Source organism: Trichomycterus rosablanca, chromosome 7 (genome assembly GCF_030014385.1).
Source record: "Trichomycterus rosablanca isolate fTriRos1 chromosome 7, fTriRos1.hap1, whole genome shotgun sequence".
NCBI lineage: Eukaryota > Metazoa > Chordata > Actinopteri > Siluriformes > Trichomycteridae > Trichomycterus > Trichomycterus rosablanca.
Genome location: NC_085994.1, coordinates 31,984,205 through 32,004,303, shown reverse-complemented (window position 1 = coordinate 32,004,303; position 20,099 = coordinate 31,984,205). Strand labels below are relative to the sequence as shown.

General features: G+C 41.1%; 1 protein-coding gene across 1 annotated transcript in view; it reads left to right on the top strand.

Moving 5' to 3' along the window:
* The window catches only part of plxna3 (plexin A3), a 292,904-nt gene that overhangs the window by 129,810 nt on the left and 142,995 nt on the right, over positions 1-20,099 (top strand). Inside the window, exon 4 of the mRNA XM_062999232.1 lies at positions 7,986-8,126. Coding sequence (XP_062855302.1) covers positions 7,986-8,126 — 141 coding nt within the window. The remainder of the gene's footprint in view (positions 1-7,985; positions 8,127-20,099) is intronic.

The following is a 20,099-nucleotide window of genomic DNA, read 5'->3' as shown; positions in this document are numbered from 1 at the left end:
CCGGACAGGAAGTCAGAAGAAGGCTGGCACTTTCACTGTGGGTATAGCTCCTCTGCCTTGTGTCGGGATGGCAGGTTGTTTGGTTTAAGTGGACCACGCCGGAGTGAAAGCTTCTCTGTTTTGACGTGCTCTAAGTGTTGCTGTTCGGTGCCAGGTGCCGACGTAAGTGCCCATGAAGACAAGCTCTGGCTAGTTCGGTTTATCCCGTAAATGGAAGGGTTTGACGAGTTGAAAGCTGCGTGGGTCATGATGGATGACCCAAAAAGGATATGTGCATCTCAGGAACCATCTTGAACAGCGACTCAGCGTCTTTTCTAAAAGGTGGTGCAGATGCCATCAGTACTGACGCAAGGTTACTTTACGGTACACTGCTTGTCTTTGACGTGACCTGTGCTGCTTAATCTTTTTTGGTACGCCTCTGGCTAAAAGAGCCAACTGTTCCTTTTGAGAAGGAATGTGTGAATAACGAAGGCTTCAGGGGTTTTCGCAAACTGAACTTGGGTAACAACTAAAATCAGATTCATTTGTGTAGATCTAGAGAGATTAAAGATATATCAAAGATTATACACAATGTAGGCCAAGGTGTTTTTTTTTTCTTTTTTTAAACCCTTATTAAAGCTCATATGCATGGTAGTCCAGGCTTGATGCTGGTACCTGAGTACCTGAGCATTAACGCCATCCTAATGTACCCCATTTATTTTACGCTTTACTTGAGGCTACCCGTGCTACCCACTGAGCCACCGTGCCCCCAGACCCCTATTTCAAATAAATTAAATGAATTAAAACGAGTTTCATTTAAGGCAGAACGGTGGCTCGGTGGGTAGCACTGTCGCCTCACAGCAAGAAGGTCCTGGGTACGATCCCCAGGTGGCACGGTCCAGGTCCTTTCTGTGTGGAGTTTGCATGTTCTTCGCGTGTCCGCTTGGGTTTTAGCGGCACGGTGGCTCGTTGGGTAGCACTGTCGCCTCACAGCAAGAAGGTCCTGGGTTCGATCCCCAGGCAGGGCGGTCTGGGTCCTTTCTGTGCGGAGTGAGTTTGCATGTTCTCCCTGTGTCAGCGTGGGTTTCCTCCGGGAGCTCCGGTTTCCTCCCACAGTCCAAAAACATGCAGTCAGGTTAATTGGAGGCACTGAATTGCCCTATAGGCGAATGGGTGTGTTTGTGTGTCTGCCCTGCGATGGACTGGATTCACTTTCTTAACCGCTTAACCAATTAGGGTCGGGGGGTGGGTGCTGGAGCCTAACCCAGCTTTTCAATGGGCGCAAGGCACACAGTAACACCCTGCACGGGGCACCAGTCCATCGCAGGGCAGACATGCATATACACAAACACACACACACACACACATATATACACACCCATTCGCCTATAGTGCAATTTAGTGTCTCCAATTAACCTGACTGCATGTTTTTGGACTGTGGGAGGAAACCGGAGCGCCCGGAGGAAACCCCTGCAGATACGGGGAAAACTTGCAAACTCCGTACAAAAAGGACCCGGACCGCCCCGCCTGGGGATCGAACCCAGGACTTTCTTGCTGTGAGGCGACAGTGCTACCCACCGAGCCACCGTGCCGCCCACAGTATTTTTAAAGTTTTCTACATTTATGTGGTCAGCAAGCTTGTTTATTTGGTGAAAGTGGACATCTTGGCGTCCTCAAGTTGCCATCACTAATGCATTAAAACTGTCATTGTTCCTATGAGCCCACAATGTCTTGGGGTGTAACAATATGCCTGCAGTAACCATCGTCCCGATAGAAACAAAGCTTTGTTTTGTTTTGCAGACTTAAAGTGAAGACATAACAGTTTCAGCTTGAACCCAAAAGTCAAAGAAGCGCTTGGCACTGTTTTTGGAATAAAAAAATTCTATATAAGAATCACCGAGTGACGAGCGTGGAGCGTTATAATTCCTCCTTGACACATTGATGATCTGAAAAATGCTAATGCAGGCTAAAGCAACGTGCTAACCAGTTTCTGACGGCTGCCAAAGCGCGACACTACAGCTGGTGGTGCATGCATTGACAAACTGTATCTCGAGTCAGTCATATTCCAGAACCTTCTGTCCTGCTGCTGCTTGACTCTCGCGCCGTGGCTTGGCCGGCAACTTTTGACACCCAATATGGCATTTTTTGACTAATTGACACCACCTTGTCAACCCTAATTACTGCACTGCGGCATTGAGGAGGCAGATAATTAACACGCTGATGATGGTTTCACTCCGGGCCAACTCAGACGTTTAGGAGAGGGTCTGAATATGTCAGGGTTGCGTCTGTATTGTTCCCACTGTCTCTTTTCATTCCGCAGTCTGCATTTCTGTAGTTTTATTAGTTTTACAACATTATTTTTCAGTTTCTGTCATAAAACCCTCTCATTATCATCAGCTTTCATCACTGTCAGTGATATTTTACATTAGGCTTTGTCTTGTTTGTATGTGTATTTGCTTGCAGAAATGCAGGTATACTTTTCTGAGCTGTGCATATATACTGTACATTCATACACTGACCACTGACAGGTGAAGTGAATAACACTTGATTATCTCTTTATCGCGCCACCTGTTAGTGGGTGGAATATATTAGGCAGCAAGTGAACATTTTATCCTCAAAGTTGATGTGTTAGAAGCAGAAAAAATGGGCAAGCGTGAGGATTCAAGAGAGTTTAACAAGGGCCAAATTGTGATGGCTAGACGACTGGGTCAGAGCATCTCCAAAACTGCAGCTCTTGTAGGGTGTTTGCAGTGGTCAGTATCTATCAAAACTGGTCCAGGGAAGAAATAGTGGTTAACCCGGCGACAGGGTCATGGGCAGCCAAGTCTCATTGATGCACATGGGGAGCCAAGGCTGGTTCGAGTGATCTGATCCAACAGACGAGCTACTGTAGCTCAGATTGCTGAAGAAGTTAATGCTGGTTCTGATAGAAAAGTGTCTACACAGTGCATCGCAGTCTGTTGCCTATGGGGCTGCATAGCCGCAGACCAGTCAGGGTGCCCATGCTGACCCCTGTCCACTGCCAAAAGCACCAACAATGGGCACGTGAGCATCGAAACTTGACCACGGAGCAATGGAAGAAGGTGGCCTGGTCTGATGAATCACGTTTTCATTTACATCACATGGATGGCCGGGTGCGTGTGCGTCACTTATCTGGGGAACACATGGCACCAGGATGCACTATGGTGGAGGCAGTGTGATGCTTTGGGCAATGTTTTGCTGGGAAACCTTGGGTCCTGCCATCCATGTGGATGTTAATTTGACACGTCCACCTACCTAAGCATTGTTGCAGACCATGTACTCCCTTTTATGGAAACGGTATTCCCTGATGGCTGTGGCCTCTTTCAGCAGGATAATGCACCCTGCCACAAAGCAAAAATGCTTCAGGAATGGTTTGAGGTGTTGGCTTGGCCTCCAAATTCCCCAGATCTCAATCCAATAAAGCATCTGTGGGACGTGCTGGACAAACAAGTCCGATCCATGGAGGCCGCACCTCACAACTTACAGGAGTTAAAGGATCTGCTGCTAACATCTTGGTGCCAGATACCACAGCACACCTCTAGGAGTGTAGTGGAGTCCATGCCTCAACGGGTCAGGGCTGTTTTGGCAGCAAAAGGCGGACCAGCACAATATTAGGATATGATGTTATGCCTGATCGGTGAATCTTGTATATGTATATAATATTTATACGTATATTTATATTTACAGTAGTTGACGTGTGTGTGTGTTCCGTTTCCCTTTTGTAATAGCTTCAAACAAGTTTTGACAGTCTTTGAGCAGCACACGCTGACGGCTTTAATTAGGCCTGTAAGGAAACAGGAGTCGCTAATGATGAACAGCGAGGGTTCGAGTATCTGCGCGTTCGCGACTGCACACCGCGGTGCACGTTCACATGCCTTTTTAGTAGCAGAGTATCATTAAAATGTCGTCAGTTTTTATCTTCCCTCTCATGGTAAGCAGTATGTTAGATCTATCTGCTGTCTGTAAACAATAATCTGAATTTGCTGTCTGCATGTGTTTTGCCTTTCTGAACTCATCCAAAGAAAAATTTTTCTGGGTCAGCGCTCAGTATTTGGCACTTCAGAGAGAGGCAAACCAATTAAAATACTGCAGAATAACAGGACTGTCAGTACAAAGTGAAGGAAACGCAGCAACAGGAAATTAAACCTGTAGGAAAATGAGAAATGTTGCAGCATTAGGTAGATTTGTTAAAGGAAAAAAAGTTTTTCTCTCAGTCCAGTAAGCATCAAGTCTTTTGTTTGTATTTTTATCTGTTTATTCATATTTTTAGTTACATTATTGTTATATATTTTATTAAATATAAATTATATAAATCTTTACTATATTTTATACGTTGTATCTAATATACAGTGTGAGCTTGTGTGGTGTAATCGTAGGAGCCGAGCTGCTGGTAACAGCAGTGCCTGAGTTCCAGGGGTTTGAATCCTGGGCTGGGCTTACAAATATGCAAGGCACATGGCGTTAAGTAAACCTAGCCATGGGGTGGTGGGGTTGGGGTGGCGGGGTTGGGGTGGCACACATTAGTGCATCCTTAGTGCTGGTCCCAAGCCTGGATATGTAGGAGGGTTGCATCAGAAAGTTCATCTGATGTGCTGTGATGTCCTGCAATGTAATATAATATAATGTAATGTAATTAATATAATATAATATAATTAATATACAATAATTAAATATAATATAATAAATATAAATTTATAATATAATAAATATAAATTTATAATATAATAAATATAATTAATATAATATAATACAATATAATATAATATAATAAATATAATTATTATAATATAATAATAAAATAATAAAAATTAGTGCATCTTTAGTGCTGGTCCCATATGTATATATATACAGGGGTTGGACAATGAAACTGAAACACCTGTCATTTTAGTGTGGGAGGTTTCATGGCTAAATTGGACCAGTCTGGTGGCCAATCTTCATTAATTGCACATTGCACCAGTAAGAGCAGAGTGTGAAGGTTCAATTAGCAGGGTAAGAGCACAGTTTTGCTCAAAATATTGCAATGCACACAACATTATGGGTGACATACCAGAGTTCAAAAGAGGACAAATTGTTGGTGCACGTCTTGCTGGCGCATCTGTGACCAAGACAGCAAGTCTTTGTGATGTATCAAGAGCCATGGTATCCAGGGTAATGTCAGCATACCACCAAGAAGGACAAACCACATCCAACAGGATTAACTGTGGACGCAAGAGGAAGCTGTCTGAAAGGGATGTTCGGGTGCTAACCCGGATTGTATCCAAAAAACATAAAACCACGGCTGCCCAAATCACGGCAGAATTAAATGTGCACCTCAACTCTCCTGTTTCCACCAGAACTGTCCGTCGGGAGCTCCACAGGGTCGATATACACGGCCGGGCTGCTATAGCCAAACCTTTGGTCACTCGTGCCAATGCCAAACGTCGGTTTCAATGGTGCAAGGAGCGCAAATCTTGGGCTGTGGACAATGTGAAACATGTATTGTTCTCTGATGAGTCGACCTTTACTGTTTTCCCCACATCCGGGAGAGTTACGGTGTGGAGAAGCCCCAAAGAAGCGTACCACCCAGACTGTTGCATGCCCAGAGTGAAGCATGGGGGTGGATCAGTGATGGTTTGGGCTGCCATATCATGGCATTCCCTTGGCCCAATACTTGTGCTAGATGGGCGCGTCACTGCCAAGGACTACCGAACCATTCTGGAGGACCATGTGCATCCAATGGTTCAAACATTGTATCCTGAAGGCGGTGCCGTGTATCAGGATGACAATGCACCAATACACACAGCAAGACTGGTGAAAGATTGGTTTGATGAACATGAAAGTGAAGTTGAACATCTCCCATGGCCTGCACAGTCACCAGATCTAAATATTATTGAGCCACTTTGGGGTGTTTTGGAGAAGCGAGTCAGGAAACGTTTTCCTCCACCAGCATCACGTAGTGACCTGGCCACTATCCTGCAAGAAGAATGGCTTAAAATCCCTCTGACCACTGTGCAGGACTTGTATATGTCATTTCCAAGACGAATTGACGCTGTATTGGCCGCAAAAGGAGGCCCTACACCATACTAATAAATTATTGTGGTCTAAAACCAGGTGTTTCAGTTTCATTGTCCAACCCCATGGGACCAGCACTAAAGATGCAAAAATTTTTATTATTTTATTATTATATTATAATAATTATATTATATAATTATATATATATGGATATATAAGACGGTTGCATCAGAAAGGGCATCTGATGCGCTGTGGTGTCCACTAATATATCATATCATATACAACCCCAAATCAGAAAAAGTTGGGACAGCATGGAAAATGCAAATAATATAAAAACACAGAGTTTCTTACATTTACTTCGACTTTTATTTGATTGCAGACAGGATGAACCCGAGATATTTCATGTTTTGTCTGCTCAACTTCATTTCATTTAGTAATAAACATCCATTCCTTCATATCAGGTCTGCAACATATTCCAAAAAAGTTGGGACAGTCAAGCATTTACCACTTTGTAATGTTGCTATTTGTTTTCACCACACTTAATAGACGTTTTGGCACCGAGGATACCAAGTGATTTAGTGTTTCAGCTTTTATTTTGTCCCATTCTTCCTGCAAACACGTCTTATGATGTGCTACAGTACTGGGTCGTCGTTGTCGCATTTTTCATTTCAAAATTCTCTGTTGGGGACAGGTCAGGACTGCAGGCAGGCCAGTCCAGTACCCGTACCCTCTTCTTCCAGTTGAGCAGACAAAACATGAAATATCTCAGGTTCAAACTGTCTGCAATCAAATAAAAGTCGAAGTAAATGTAAGGAACACTGCATTTTTATTTTATTTGCATTTTCCATACTGTCCCAACTTTTTCTGATTTGAGGTTGTATAATATAATATTAGTATAGTATATTATGGTATAGCTTAGCATAGTATAATATATTATAATATAATTTAATAGCACAGCTGCATTATGCTTCGTTACTGAACATGATTGACTACACCTGGAGACTTCTCTGTGCCCATATGAATAGAACTATTAAGTTTGACTGCATCCATATGTAAATACATTAAACAGTGGGTTACTTGTCAAGCTTATCCTGAGAGGAAATTGATTCCAGCTGTTCAGATGTGATCCAGTGTGATAAAGTAACTGCTAAAAAAAACAGATCTGCTGTGAATTAGAGGCTCCTGGAACATGGGTGACACTGTCCACAGTGAAACAAGCTATATTTCACTGTGGACTCAGTGGCTGCCCTGCAGGAAAGAAAACTCTAATCACATGGACAAAGTAGAAGGAGGAGAGGGCGCTTCATTCAGGAGCATGCCATGAATAAATAAGGTCCAGGTAGATGAAAACAAATGTGCTTTATGTTTGTTACTGTATGTAATGCAGCCAAATACGTTCATCATTCAGAATGTTCTGTGCTTTTTTAAATAGGTTAGAAGAAATAACATTTGAACATATCATGCTGTTTTAAGGACTAAAATGGTTTTAAATGAAGTAATTTAATATTTGCATCAGTGCTTTGACAACGGTGTTATGTTGACCTTCAATCCAGTCTGATAATTGGCAGTTCCCCTTTTTAATTCTCTTGCTACTTGCATCACTCCTGAGCTGACTGAGGAGAGCCAAGAATATCTTGGCTCCCTTCCATATTTAAAGTTTGGCATGTAGTCGCTGACCACTTCTTTTCACCTGCCAGTGGTGGAGCCGTACTGCATATAGAGAACCCTTTTATTAATTTCTAAAATCGTCAGCCCGAAGAGGTTGAAAGCAAGAATGTAACCCTTTTGATTTTGTCATTTAGTCATGGCCAACTGTGCTTGTTTGGATGCCCGGCTAGGTTGATAGCACTGCCTGGGAATATAGTGGTAGTGGGCTTGCTCATTAGACCGCTGATTAGATCGCTGCATCACTTAAATGTCTATTGTTCCACCATTTATGTGGTCAGAATTCTAGGCACCAATATCAGATCCTTTCTTTTTCTCTGTCTTCTCAGATCAGAGTGGATGACGTTCCTCCACCTTCCCAGAATGCTCCGCTGTATGAGACGGTTACAGTTGTGGAAGGGAGCCCGATCTTGCGTGACATGGTGTTCAGTCCGGACTACCAGTACATCTACTTACTGAGCGACCAACAGGTAAGATCTGATTAGTATTAGCTACACTACTGATGCACTACTGTCTAACAACTCCAGCAACACACAAAATCAGCTTTTTCAAAGCAGTATCATCATCTTATATAAGCTTATATAACAGACCTCACTGTTGTCTTGTAGACTTTCCACTTCACTCTAGCAGATACGCTCTGATTACAAGGGTCACAGGACGCTAACTTTAAATGGACTAAATGTTTAAACAGACATTTTTGGGACTTTCAGTTGTATCTACAGTGGATATAACAAGGCTACACACCCCTTTTACAATGCCAGGTTTTTGTGATATAATAAATGAGACCAAGATAAATCATTTCAGATTTATTTCCACCTGTAATGTGACCTATAATCTGTACAATTCAATTAAAAACAGACATTTTTGGGACTTTCAGTTGTATCTACAGTGGATATAACAAGGCTACACACCCATTTTACAATGCCAGGTTTTTGTGATATAATAAATGAGACCAAGATAAATCATTTCAGATTTATTTCCACCTGTAATGTGACCTATAATCTGTACAATTCAATTAAAAACAAACTGGTGATGTGGCTTTGGGTTGTGGCTTTTTGTTTAGAATGATCACATTCAATGTCATGTTAAACAGTAGTCAGTGACACCTGATTAAATGACTCTGATTAATATAAAGTTCAGCTCTTCTAGTAGGATTTTTCTGATATTTACTTAGTTGCATCTTACAGTACAAGCCATGATCCACAAAGAGCTTACAAAGCATCAAAGGATCTCACTGTTGAAAGCTATCAGTAAGGACATGGGTACAATCAGTGAAATTCCCAAGGCATTACATATACTGTAGAACACTTTGAATATGCTCATCATCAAGTGGATTAAATATGACACAATAGTTACGTTACCAAGAATTGGACAGTTCTTCAAAACTGATGAAATTGGGAGGCTGCCAAGAGGCCTCCAGCAACATTAAAGGAGCTGCAGGAATTTCTGCCAAGTTCTGGTTGTGTACAACATGAGAAAATCTCCTGTATTCTTCAAATGTCTGGACTGTGGGGTAGGGTGGCAAGACAGATGTCATAAAAACATCCAAGCTCAGCTACATTTTGCAAAAACCTACACCACGTTTGCAGAAAGCATGTGAGAAAATGTGTTATGGTCTGATGAGACCAAGGTTGAATATTTTGGCTATTATTCCAAAAGGTATGTTTGGCGCTAAAACAACAATGCACATCAACAGAAGAACACCATTCCCACAGTGTAGCATGGTGGTGGTAGCATTATGCTTTGGGACTGTTTTTCCTCAGTTGGAGCTAGAACTTTAGTCAAGATAGAGGGAATTTATGATCAGTTTTTAAAATTAGTAACTGATCTAACACAGTTAAGAGAATGTTTAACATAAACCTAAACTAAACTGAATTTCCCAGCCTCAAGCCATTCCAGACATTAGAACCATATTATCTTAAAGAAACGAGGCTGATTTACGGTTTGCTTTTAATTTATTCCTGCTCCACTGGTGACGCTCGGGGAAACATTTGTTTTGCACCATAAAGACAAGAATAAAGAGTCGTTTGTCATGCGCACAACCCCTCCTCCCGCCGTACACTGCCGGGCTTTGTTTTAAGAACCACAAGCGGAATCTTGGATATGTTGTTTTAACATCCGCACAACAGGAAGACGGAATCCGAAGCAATATGTGTGTGAATGTGTGTGAATGGGCGCTCCAGCTGGTGGTCTTAATAGGATCTGGAGGGGGGAAGCGACTCTCTGTTGCACAGCATTACGGTGAACAAGTTCCTCCACAGCTGAGAAAGACACTTAACTCAGTACAGCTGCAAAAAGAATGATGCACTAGTCATACACGTTTTCTTCCTTATTTTTATTCTCTCTTTTTCTGGGCTGAACAGTCCTCTTGCTGCTCATTTGCAGCGACGCAACGATGAGCTCAAATAGCTCTCATTGTGTACGTTTCTCAAAGAGCGCTCCACATAAAAAGACGTGACCTCCACTCGCTGAAAGCAGAGCAGCGGCTCTGTAGCGTAAGTCCTCTCGCGGACTCAGATCCTTCAGGCAGGACCAATATTTAAAGATTATTCCCTCAGCCTCACTGACAATAAACAGCTAAAACTGCCAATATTTGCCCCCAGCGTCAACACGGCGTGGACCAGCACGGGCCATAAAGGTTCACTTAACCAGGATTTACGCCTAGATGGGTACCTGTCGTCTGCTTTTTAGTAGGAGATTGATTCCTAGAGACACTCTAGTAAATAAATATACTTTAAGTATGTTTATATTTAACTGCTGTTGAATAATTTAGTTTATATTTATACACTGTGTGATATCTTTTTATGATATTACATAAAGAGAACATCATAACATTATGTATAACATTTTATTAATCCAGGATAATGTGTCATAATGTAAGCAGTTGTAGCCTAGTGGTTAAGGTACTGGACTAGTAATCAAAAGGTTGCTGGTCAAAGCCCCATCACGGCCAGGTTCCAGTGTTGGGCCCTTGAACAAGGCCCTTAATGCTCAATTACTTTGACAGTATACTGTCACAATAGTGCAAGTTGCTTTGGATAAAAGCGTCTGCTAAATGCTGAAAATGTAAATGGAGGCAATAGCAAGGGGGGCAGTTACTTTTCCACACCACTGTTTAGTGTATTTATACTGAATATAGAGCTTGTCCCAAGAGTTTTTTTGCTACTAAAGATTAAAAATAAAGTAGAACCAGCATATTTTTGTACTAAATAGTTTATGCAAAAAAGGCACCAGCAATCATGACTTTGAATTTGGGCCCTAGGTAGTACGCAGTACATTTAATTTTTTTTACATCAATTCACTAAGAGTCACAAGTCGGACTATTGGTGATCATGAGCGTTTTGGACATTCTATTTCATAATAGAATATAGTGACTTATATAGACTTATATAGAATATAGTTAATATAGAGTGACTTTTATATGATCTTTAACAGCAGCCACTCTTCTGAGAAGGCTGCTCACAAGTCTTTGAAGTATGTCGATGGGAATTAGTGCCCATTCAGTCAAAAGAGCATTTGTATGGTTGGGCACTGATGTTGGTCAAGAAAGCCTCAATCGATGTTCCAGTTCATTCTTCCAAAGCTGTTCAGTGGGGCTGAGGTCAACGCTCTATGCAGGCCACTGGAGTTCCTTAAAACTAAGCTTTTCTTTATATATAAATTCTTTCTTGCACTTCAGGCCTGCAACACATTAAAAAAAAAAGTTAGGACAAGCTAATTTAGGGCTAGTTATGAGGTAAAAATAAATAAATAAATAAATAATAATGTTATTTTAATCAGGTGATGTCAACAAGTGATTTGGTACAAAATAATACATGCAATAAAATGCGATAAAACTGAAATTTGTTAATTTACTAAAACATTTATTTAACAGACTAAAGGACAAAGAAAAGATTTTCAGTGACTTCAATGACTTAACTAAATCAAATAAGCTAGGACAAATTTATTTATTTATTTTTTTATTATCTATTTTTCCCCACTTTTTCCCCCCAATCTTTTCTCCCATATTTTAGTCGTGTCCAATTACCCTGATTGCATCCTCTATACTGGTTCGACTCTTCACTGCTGATGCCTCTCAACTGACTTGCACCCCCTCCGGTACGCAATCAGTACAGATAGTGCATTTTTCACCTGCACAAGTCGCGTTCATACACTAATGGATGCTGTGTACGGAGGGTCACACCCCCATCAGCATTATTCCTCAGCCCTGTGCAGGCGCCATCAGTCAGCCAGCAGGGGCCACAGTTGTACCAGTTATGAGGACCTATGATCCGACTCTCTACCCTCTAACCCTGAACAACAGTCAATCGTTGTTCATGCTGCCGCCCAACCTAGTCGGAGAGGTAGAGTCGAGATTCAATGCGATGCATTCAGATCCTCAACTCTGGTGCACTAGCGTACTTTACCGCTGCGCCACCTGAGCGGCCCAGGATACAAATTGTTAAAGTTTTGCAATCGCTATATACAAGACTTAAGCAGCTCAATGGTCAGTGCTCGCCGTGGTCCGATTCTCCTCTTAATGATGCGCCATACATTTTCAATAGGAGACAGATTTGGACTGCAGACAGGCCAGTCAAGCACATGCACTCTATGTCTATGAAGCCACACTGTTGTAGCGAGTATAGAATGAGGTGGTTGTCCTGCTATAATAGACATGGAGTTTATGGGAAAAGGTGTAGTTTTGAGGTCTCTCCAAAATACCAATTTAAGCATATATGAATAGAATGCCGTTATTTGTCATATATACTGTACATATGCAGGTGTACAGTACAACGAAATTCTTTCTTTGCATATTCCAGCTTGTTTGGAAACTGGGGTCAGAGCGCAGGATCAGCCATTGTACAGTGCCCCTGGAGCAGACAGGGTTAAGGGCCTTGCTCAAGGGTCCAACTGTGGCTAAATGGCAGAGCTAAGATTCAAACTCTCAACTTTTCAGTTGATAGCCCAAAGCCCTACCCACTAGGCTACCACTGTCCCAGTCCCACTGACCCATATATCTGCAGATCACCCATGGCATGGGTGCTGATGCCCAACAGAATCCTTTATAAGAGCACATATTTGCAACCTGATAAACCTGATATAGAATTCCATATGGCGCATTATTTATATATATATATATATATATATAAGGCCAAGCTTAAATTGCCGTAGGTAAAAGATCTAGAGTTTCCAAGAACCTTGTCATTTTCAAATTATGATCTGCACGTCAACTGTGTAATTTATCAGCTTTAGTAAAGCCCTTCTTCAGTAGAAAGCAGAAGACTTCAGTATGTTTCTGGGGGTTTCCCAAACGCCAGCCTCAGCATGCTGTAAGCACTAGTCTGGAGACAAAAATATTCTCTCTTCCTTCTGGTTTCACTCCAACAATGCAGTCGCTCATGTGGAAAACAGAAGCTTCTTTAGGTCTGCTTGTGATATCGATACTCGAGTGAAGCAGTGACTTTAAAGTGAGCATCAATCGTCCCGCGATCGATCGTGTTCATCCGCTACTGATTAAAAGCTTTCATTATGTTCAGATCATAAATGACTGTAATCATCTTGATTTTAAAACATTAACTGAAGAGCTGGATCAAGTTTTACTTCTTGTCTGATGGCTCTAGTTAAGCAATGTTTGTAGTGCTTAAGAATCTGTTGGTGTTTTCGATGGAACTGCACAATGGCTAATACAACGTTCCAGTTGGTTTCCTTCCAGTAACTGCAATCTGTTTGCTGCCGAAGGCTGATGGTAAACGAGAGACGAGGGCTGTATTACACCCTCCTAGACTCTAATTATGTAATGACTTGGTGTACACTGGCACCACAACAGCTGCATGATCAGTGTTTACATTTACTAATGCCAATTTCAATTATTATTCTTTTCCAAAACTACTTCATCCCGGTCAGGGTTGCAGTAAGATCGGTAACACCCGAAACACTCGGCGCATGGTAAGAATACGTTCTGGATTAGACTGCAGACAGAAACCTGTATATTTAAATACAGCTCATTACAGTCCTCAAGCATGTTCTGCCACAAGTTAAAACAGAACAAATCCAAGACGCCTGTTTATACCCACACTACCTGCTGCTCCAGCATGCTGCCCAAGCTGCTCATCATCTGCAGTAAATCCGCTGTGCACTGACCTAGGTCAATGACTCCAGGTCATACCTACTATATAGTACATGCACTCTGTCATGGCAGTGTGTGGTTTTAGTGAGTTCTCTACTGTTCTTTTTTTTATTCTGACAGAATAACAGACATACTAACAGACAGACATACTTATTCTGTTTTTTTTACAATAATAATAATAAACATCAAAAACAACAATAACAATAATAAACAACAACAAAACATCAACAATAATATGAATAAATACAACAATAGTAAATACAGCAAAAACAATAACAAAAACAACTCCAACAACCACAACAATGATGATAAGCAAACAAAAACATCAACAAACAACAACATTAATAATAACAAATACAACAACAATAATAACAAAAACAACAATAATAATAATAATAATAGTAATACTACTACTACTAATAGTAATAAATACAACAATAATGCGAATAAGAATGATAACAAAAACAACTATAATAGTAATAGTAATAATAATAATAATAATAAATACAACAATGCTAATAAGAATAATAACAAAAACAACTATAATAATAATTAATAATAACAATAACAATAATAATAATAATAAATCCAATAACAATAATGCTAATAATAATAATAATAAATAAAACAACAACAATAATAATAATTATAATAATAACAATAATAAATACAACAACAATAATGCTAATAAGAATAATAGTAAATACTGGTAATACTACTACTCCTAATACTACTACTACTACTACTAATAATAATAATAATAATAATAAATACAACAACAACAACAATGCTAATAAGAATAATAACAAAAATAAAAATAATAATAATAATATTATACAGAATAATAATAAAAAACAGCAACAATTATAAAAACACAAACAAAACAATAATAATATTAATGAGTAACAAAATCATCAACAACAACAACAAAACAACAATAATAATAATAATAATAATGCCCACATGATTTGCCGGTTTAAAAACAAACATCCAGCAAAGTAGATGAACAATTTGGTGGTGTATAAAATTATGCAATGTCATTCAATATTGCAACATGGCCTTTTAATTCCTATAAACTTCCAATATAACCAGGCGTAGTTAGACTCCATCGAGTTAAAGTGTACATGGATCTGTCTGTGTATTAATATCTCTTTTTTGTAAGTTTAGACCATAAATGACTATAAGCATGTTGATTTCATTTTTATTTGAATTGTTTTAGACAGAAACCCATGTAGTTAGGACCCATGTTCCTAACACACAACCAACCCTACAACATGCTTCTAATCTTGTAGCAACAGCATGACATGCCCCGGTGCACAAACTGGACTCTAAAAAATGATTTGCTGAGTTCGGTGGGGAAAAACTTCAGTGGCCTCAGCCCTATTCAATTCAACCCTATGCAACTGTGAAATTTATATACCCTTAAAGCCCTTATTCCTGCCATACTGGTCATCCCAGCTGTATCTTGCAGGGTAATAGTGGCTCAGCGATCATGCCAACTGAGCTGCCACTGTTTCATTTTCATCAACAGCTCTATCCCGGTCAGAGTAATGGCGGGGCTGGAAAACATCCCAGGGTGCACGGCAGGAGTTTCGAACACCGTAATCATGTCAGTGTAGACGCCTGACCAGCCGTAAAATCACCAAGTTTTGAACCCAGGCTAATAGATCATAATATGTAAAAGATCGCTGCCCCCCCGAATAAAAGTGTCTAGGAAATGCCTGAAATGTAATGTAAGCATACTGTGATGTTTTCTGCTGTCCATTTACTTATGAAAATGTAATGCAGTGAAGATGCATTACAGAAAGATGAGAACTGATGGTGAGATATGAAACATAAAATATTGAATCTACTGTATAATGAATGACAGGGAGTCAGTAATTAATGCGCCACGCTGACAGGTGTATTTGAATTTTTCATTACCAGCAGGTGCACTGGCAGGTGAAAGGTCGCCTTTGCTCACAAAGCTGTCCAAATTTGTGGATGGGTTTCAGTTACGGTCAGCAAATGGCATGGACGTTTCCAATTCTTATGTCATGCTAGAGGTCTGCAAGCGGTCTGCTTAGAACCGTGACAAGGGCTGAATGGGGTTGACCTCCGGTTGCCTAATACACAGAGAAGACTCCTGATAAAAGCTAATATGTTTGTACTTCATGAAGTTACCCCCCCCCCCCCCTTCCAATGAGGTGGCACCAGTAAAATCTGTATATATAATCAAACAAAGCTAAATCAGAACACCCACTAACTAAAGCTTGTGTCATACACTGTGTACTCTAGTGAGGTTGCACTGTCTTACATCATTCTTATTTTTATTCCTCGCATCATCAGGATATTTGACTTTCTTATCTCATTAAACACTGACATATGCTGATGAGCTAAAATTAGGACCATCCCACATCAAAAATCTGTATACCAGTACTTATTTATTAGCATTTGTGCATGTGACAGTCAGGGATATATTACTGTGTCTTGAATGCAGCAGATATAATCAGACATAAATTGATATGGCCAGACAACTGGGTTAAAGTACAGGTATCTTTGAAACAGCAAGAGGTGCTCATGGACAGGGTGGTGAATACATATTAACAGTGGTTTGTGAAGGGGCATGCAGCAAACAGTCCAGGTTGTTGGCCGGCCAAGACTCACTGAGGAGACTCACAGAGAATGTCTGGTATGAACCAAAAGAAGAGCTACTGTGGCTCATATTGAGGATTATTTTTAATACTGAGAGAGTGATGAATGTTGAACCTTTCTGTGTACGGGCTGTATAGTCACAGACCTGTCAACGTGCCCAATGCCAACACCTATCCACCATCAAAAGCACCTACAGTGGGCACGCAGGCATCAGAACTGGACATTAAAGCAATGCAAGAAAATTGACTTTCTGATGAATCCTGTTTCCTCTAAGATCATGTGGACAGGCATCGTTTCCTGTGGAAGAGATGGCACCAGGATGCGCTGTGGGATGATCCACCAGTCGACATACAGAAGTTAAAGGACCTGCTGGTCATGTCCTGGTACCAGATACCATGGGATCCTTTTTTTGATGTCTTGTAGAATCTTGGTCAGAGCTGTTTTGACAGCATATTACATTGCTAGTCCTAATGTTTTGGCTCATCATAGTCACATAGACACAACCTGTCACTACTTTATTGTGGCTGTAGGGGTATTCTTATTTATCTTCTATGTATTTAAGGTGCTTAAATAGATATCTCCCAATTTCAGTTGTCCCTATTCAACAAAACAAGTCCTAATCAACTACTACAAATTAAAAAACACTGGGTTTGGCGCCCACCCCTTACCTTATGTGTCTAGACACAGTAACCACACATACATGATGCACAAAAGACAATGAACAGTAACAGCAAAGCCATAAAATGACCTTTTGGGTCTGTTGCTGAACAGACAGCAATGCTAATAACCACAAAGCTTACTTATTCAAACCTGCAAGTAAACAAGAGACGATAAACAGTAGTTTCTCAGCAATGGTGTTCTTCTGTGTGCAAGCAATCTGCCATCCAATCAGTGCTTCCTGTGAAGTTATTAACTTGACATTCCACCTATTCTGATTTGTGGCTGAAAGGCCTTGGTGTCAGATTAAGTCCGTAAATCCAATCAACCTGGATAAACAATAAAGAAGACAAGCAAAGCGTCTATGTGCACCTCTAAGTACTTTAAAAGAGCATCAGCCACAACATTTGCAGGTCCTTTTCTGTATTTAACCTCTAGGTTATAATCTTGAATGATGAAGATTGTCATAAACCACCTGATTATACATTCATGTTAAAAACACAATCACAGGTAAAGAAGTTGAACCTACATAAACCTTCTAATAATTCAACTGGGACGGGAGTGCAGGGGCCGTAATTGTCCGACGCCCCCGGAGCTGAGAAAGTTAAGGGCCTTGGTCAAGTTCCCAACAGTGGCAACCCACGGCTTTAACCACTAGGATACCACTGCATGTCCAACAAGCTCTGGTTTATATACTTGAAATGAGACTTTGTATAATCAGAAATAGCCAAGTGGTGCTACTAAATTCTCAGTCAGTGCTGATTAGAACTGTTAGCTGCAGAATGTTTACTGCACAAACTCTGGACAGCTGTTGGTTTGATCTTTCAAGGTCCGTAGTGTAACATGAGAAATCCCGGCCAAGGCAAACTGGAGAACCTTGGAAAAAGCTGCGAGGCGATAAAATTAGGGAGAAGCTAGGTAATAGAAAGCAAACTGAATTATAAGAAGTCTATTGGATGAAGACAAACCTACAAGGACAAATGAGAGACCTGGGAAATAAGCGTGCACCTAAAGAATAAAAACCCTTGGGAATTAGGTAGAACTTAATAATAAGAACAGTAAGGGGGAACCTGCGAAACAAGACAACGAATAGGAAACTCAAAAGATTGAGAGACTGAGGGGGACTATGGGAAAGAAAGAACCTAAGCAACAGAAGAACAAGCAAGATTCTGAAAAAAACTAATGTACAAAAAGAATAAAGAAGAAGCTAGTTACTTAAAACCATCTGCTTAACCTTTCACTGATGCATGAAACCAGGCTTTTTCACCCAGCATGCACTTCTCCCACATACACATCTTTCTTCTAAAGCTTGGCCACTGGGACCTGACCCTCGTTGATGATCGCGTATTCGCGTACATGGATGTGGGGGTGTGTAAAGGCATCGGCAACCTGGACCGCAGGCAACAGATTATAAAACAGTATTTATGCTTGGCTGCATGGCAGAATAAATTAACATCCTGCTCAATCCTGTTATGTCGCCCACCCTCAGTCACACACTGACATCCACGCTGGCACTTTATCATTCGCAAAGCGTTTTGTTCCGGACCCAAGTCAGTTTGGTCCCGGGAGTTCAGTTTGTTTGGGCATACGTACCAAAATACAGACTATTTCATACACTGTATATATATGCATTGATAAGGCATAACGTTATGACCTTCTTCCTAATATTGTGTTGGTCCTCCTTTTGCTGCCAAATCAGCCCTGACCCGTCGAGACATGGACTCCACTAGACCCCTGAAGCTGTTCTGTAGAATCTGGCATCAAGATGTTAGCAGCAGATCCTTTACCTCCTGTAAGTTGTGAGGTGGACCTCCATGGATCGGACTTGTTTTTCCAGCACGTCCCACAGATGCTCGATTGGATTGAGATCTGGGGAATTTGGAGGCCAAGTCAACACCTCAAACTCGTTGTTGTGCTCCTCAAACCATTCCTGAACCATTTTTGCTTTGTGGCAGGGCGCATCATCTTGCTGAAAGCCATCAGGAAATACTGTTTCCATGAAAGGTCTGCAATAATGCTTAGGTAGGTGGTACGTGTAAAAGTAACATCCACATGGATGGCAGGACCCAAGGCATCCCAAAAGAACATTGCCCAAAGTATCACACTGCCTCTGCCGGCTTGCCTTGTTCCCATAGTGTATCCTGGTGCCATGTGTTCCCCAGGTAAGCGACGCACACACACCCGGCCATCCACGTGATGTAAAAGAAAACATGATTCATCAGACCAGGCCACCTTCTTCCATTGCTCCGTGGTCCAGTTCCGATGTTTACATGACCATTGTTGGCGCTTTCGGTGGTTGACAGGCTTCTGCATGGGCACCCTGACTGGTCTGCGGTTAACCTAACCAAAAATCATGTTTTTTTCTTTCTTTTGTCTCTTATGTTTGAGAATCGCTACAGTGGATCATGCTGGTCCACGTACCTGATTTGGTACAGTTTTTATGCCAGATACATTCCCTCTTTTTGATCCGGGTTTGGGACCGGCACTAAGAGCGCACCGACAAGTGCACTTTCGAATGGCTGGGCTGTTTGGCCATCTCTCCCTCAGACATAGCCAGTCATGTCTGGCCAACAGCACCGCTGAGATTTAAACCCACGCCTTAGGGGTAGTGGGCTAGCATATTTTACTGACTGCACTTAGATCCCTTATATATAAAATGTAGTATTTGTATACAGTATAATGTACAGGCATCAGCCTGTGTACTTTAAATCATGTCTAGCTGACTTCTAATACCTTGAAGTTGTGAATTCTATGTAAATAGATTTGATACTGGTTTGTTTAGGTGGTAATAACAAGAAAAAACATCTGTATGAGGATGTGGCATCTGCATTAAAAAAAAGCAGGTTCTGATTGCAGGCGTTTCTGAAATTTCCGGAACTTTTATGTTCTGTGAATACTTTCGACCCACGGTCGGTCAAATCCGTGGATGCGGAACCCACAAACACAGAGAGCCGACTGTATTAAAACCAAGTGTGAAAATGCTCCAAGTCTGTCTTATACACTGGCACAACCCGACTCCCTTGCACACAACATGGGCTGCTCTGAA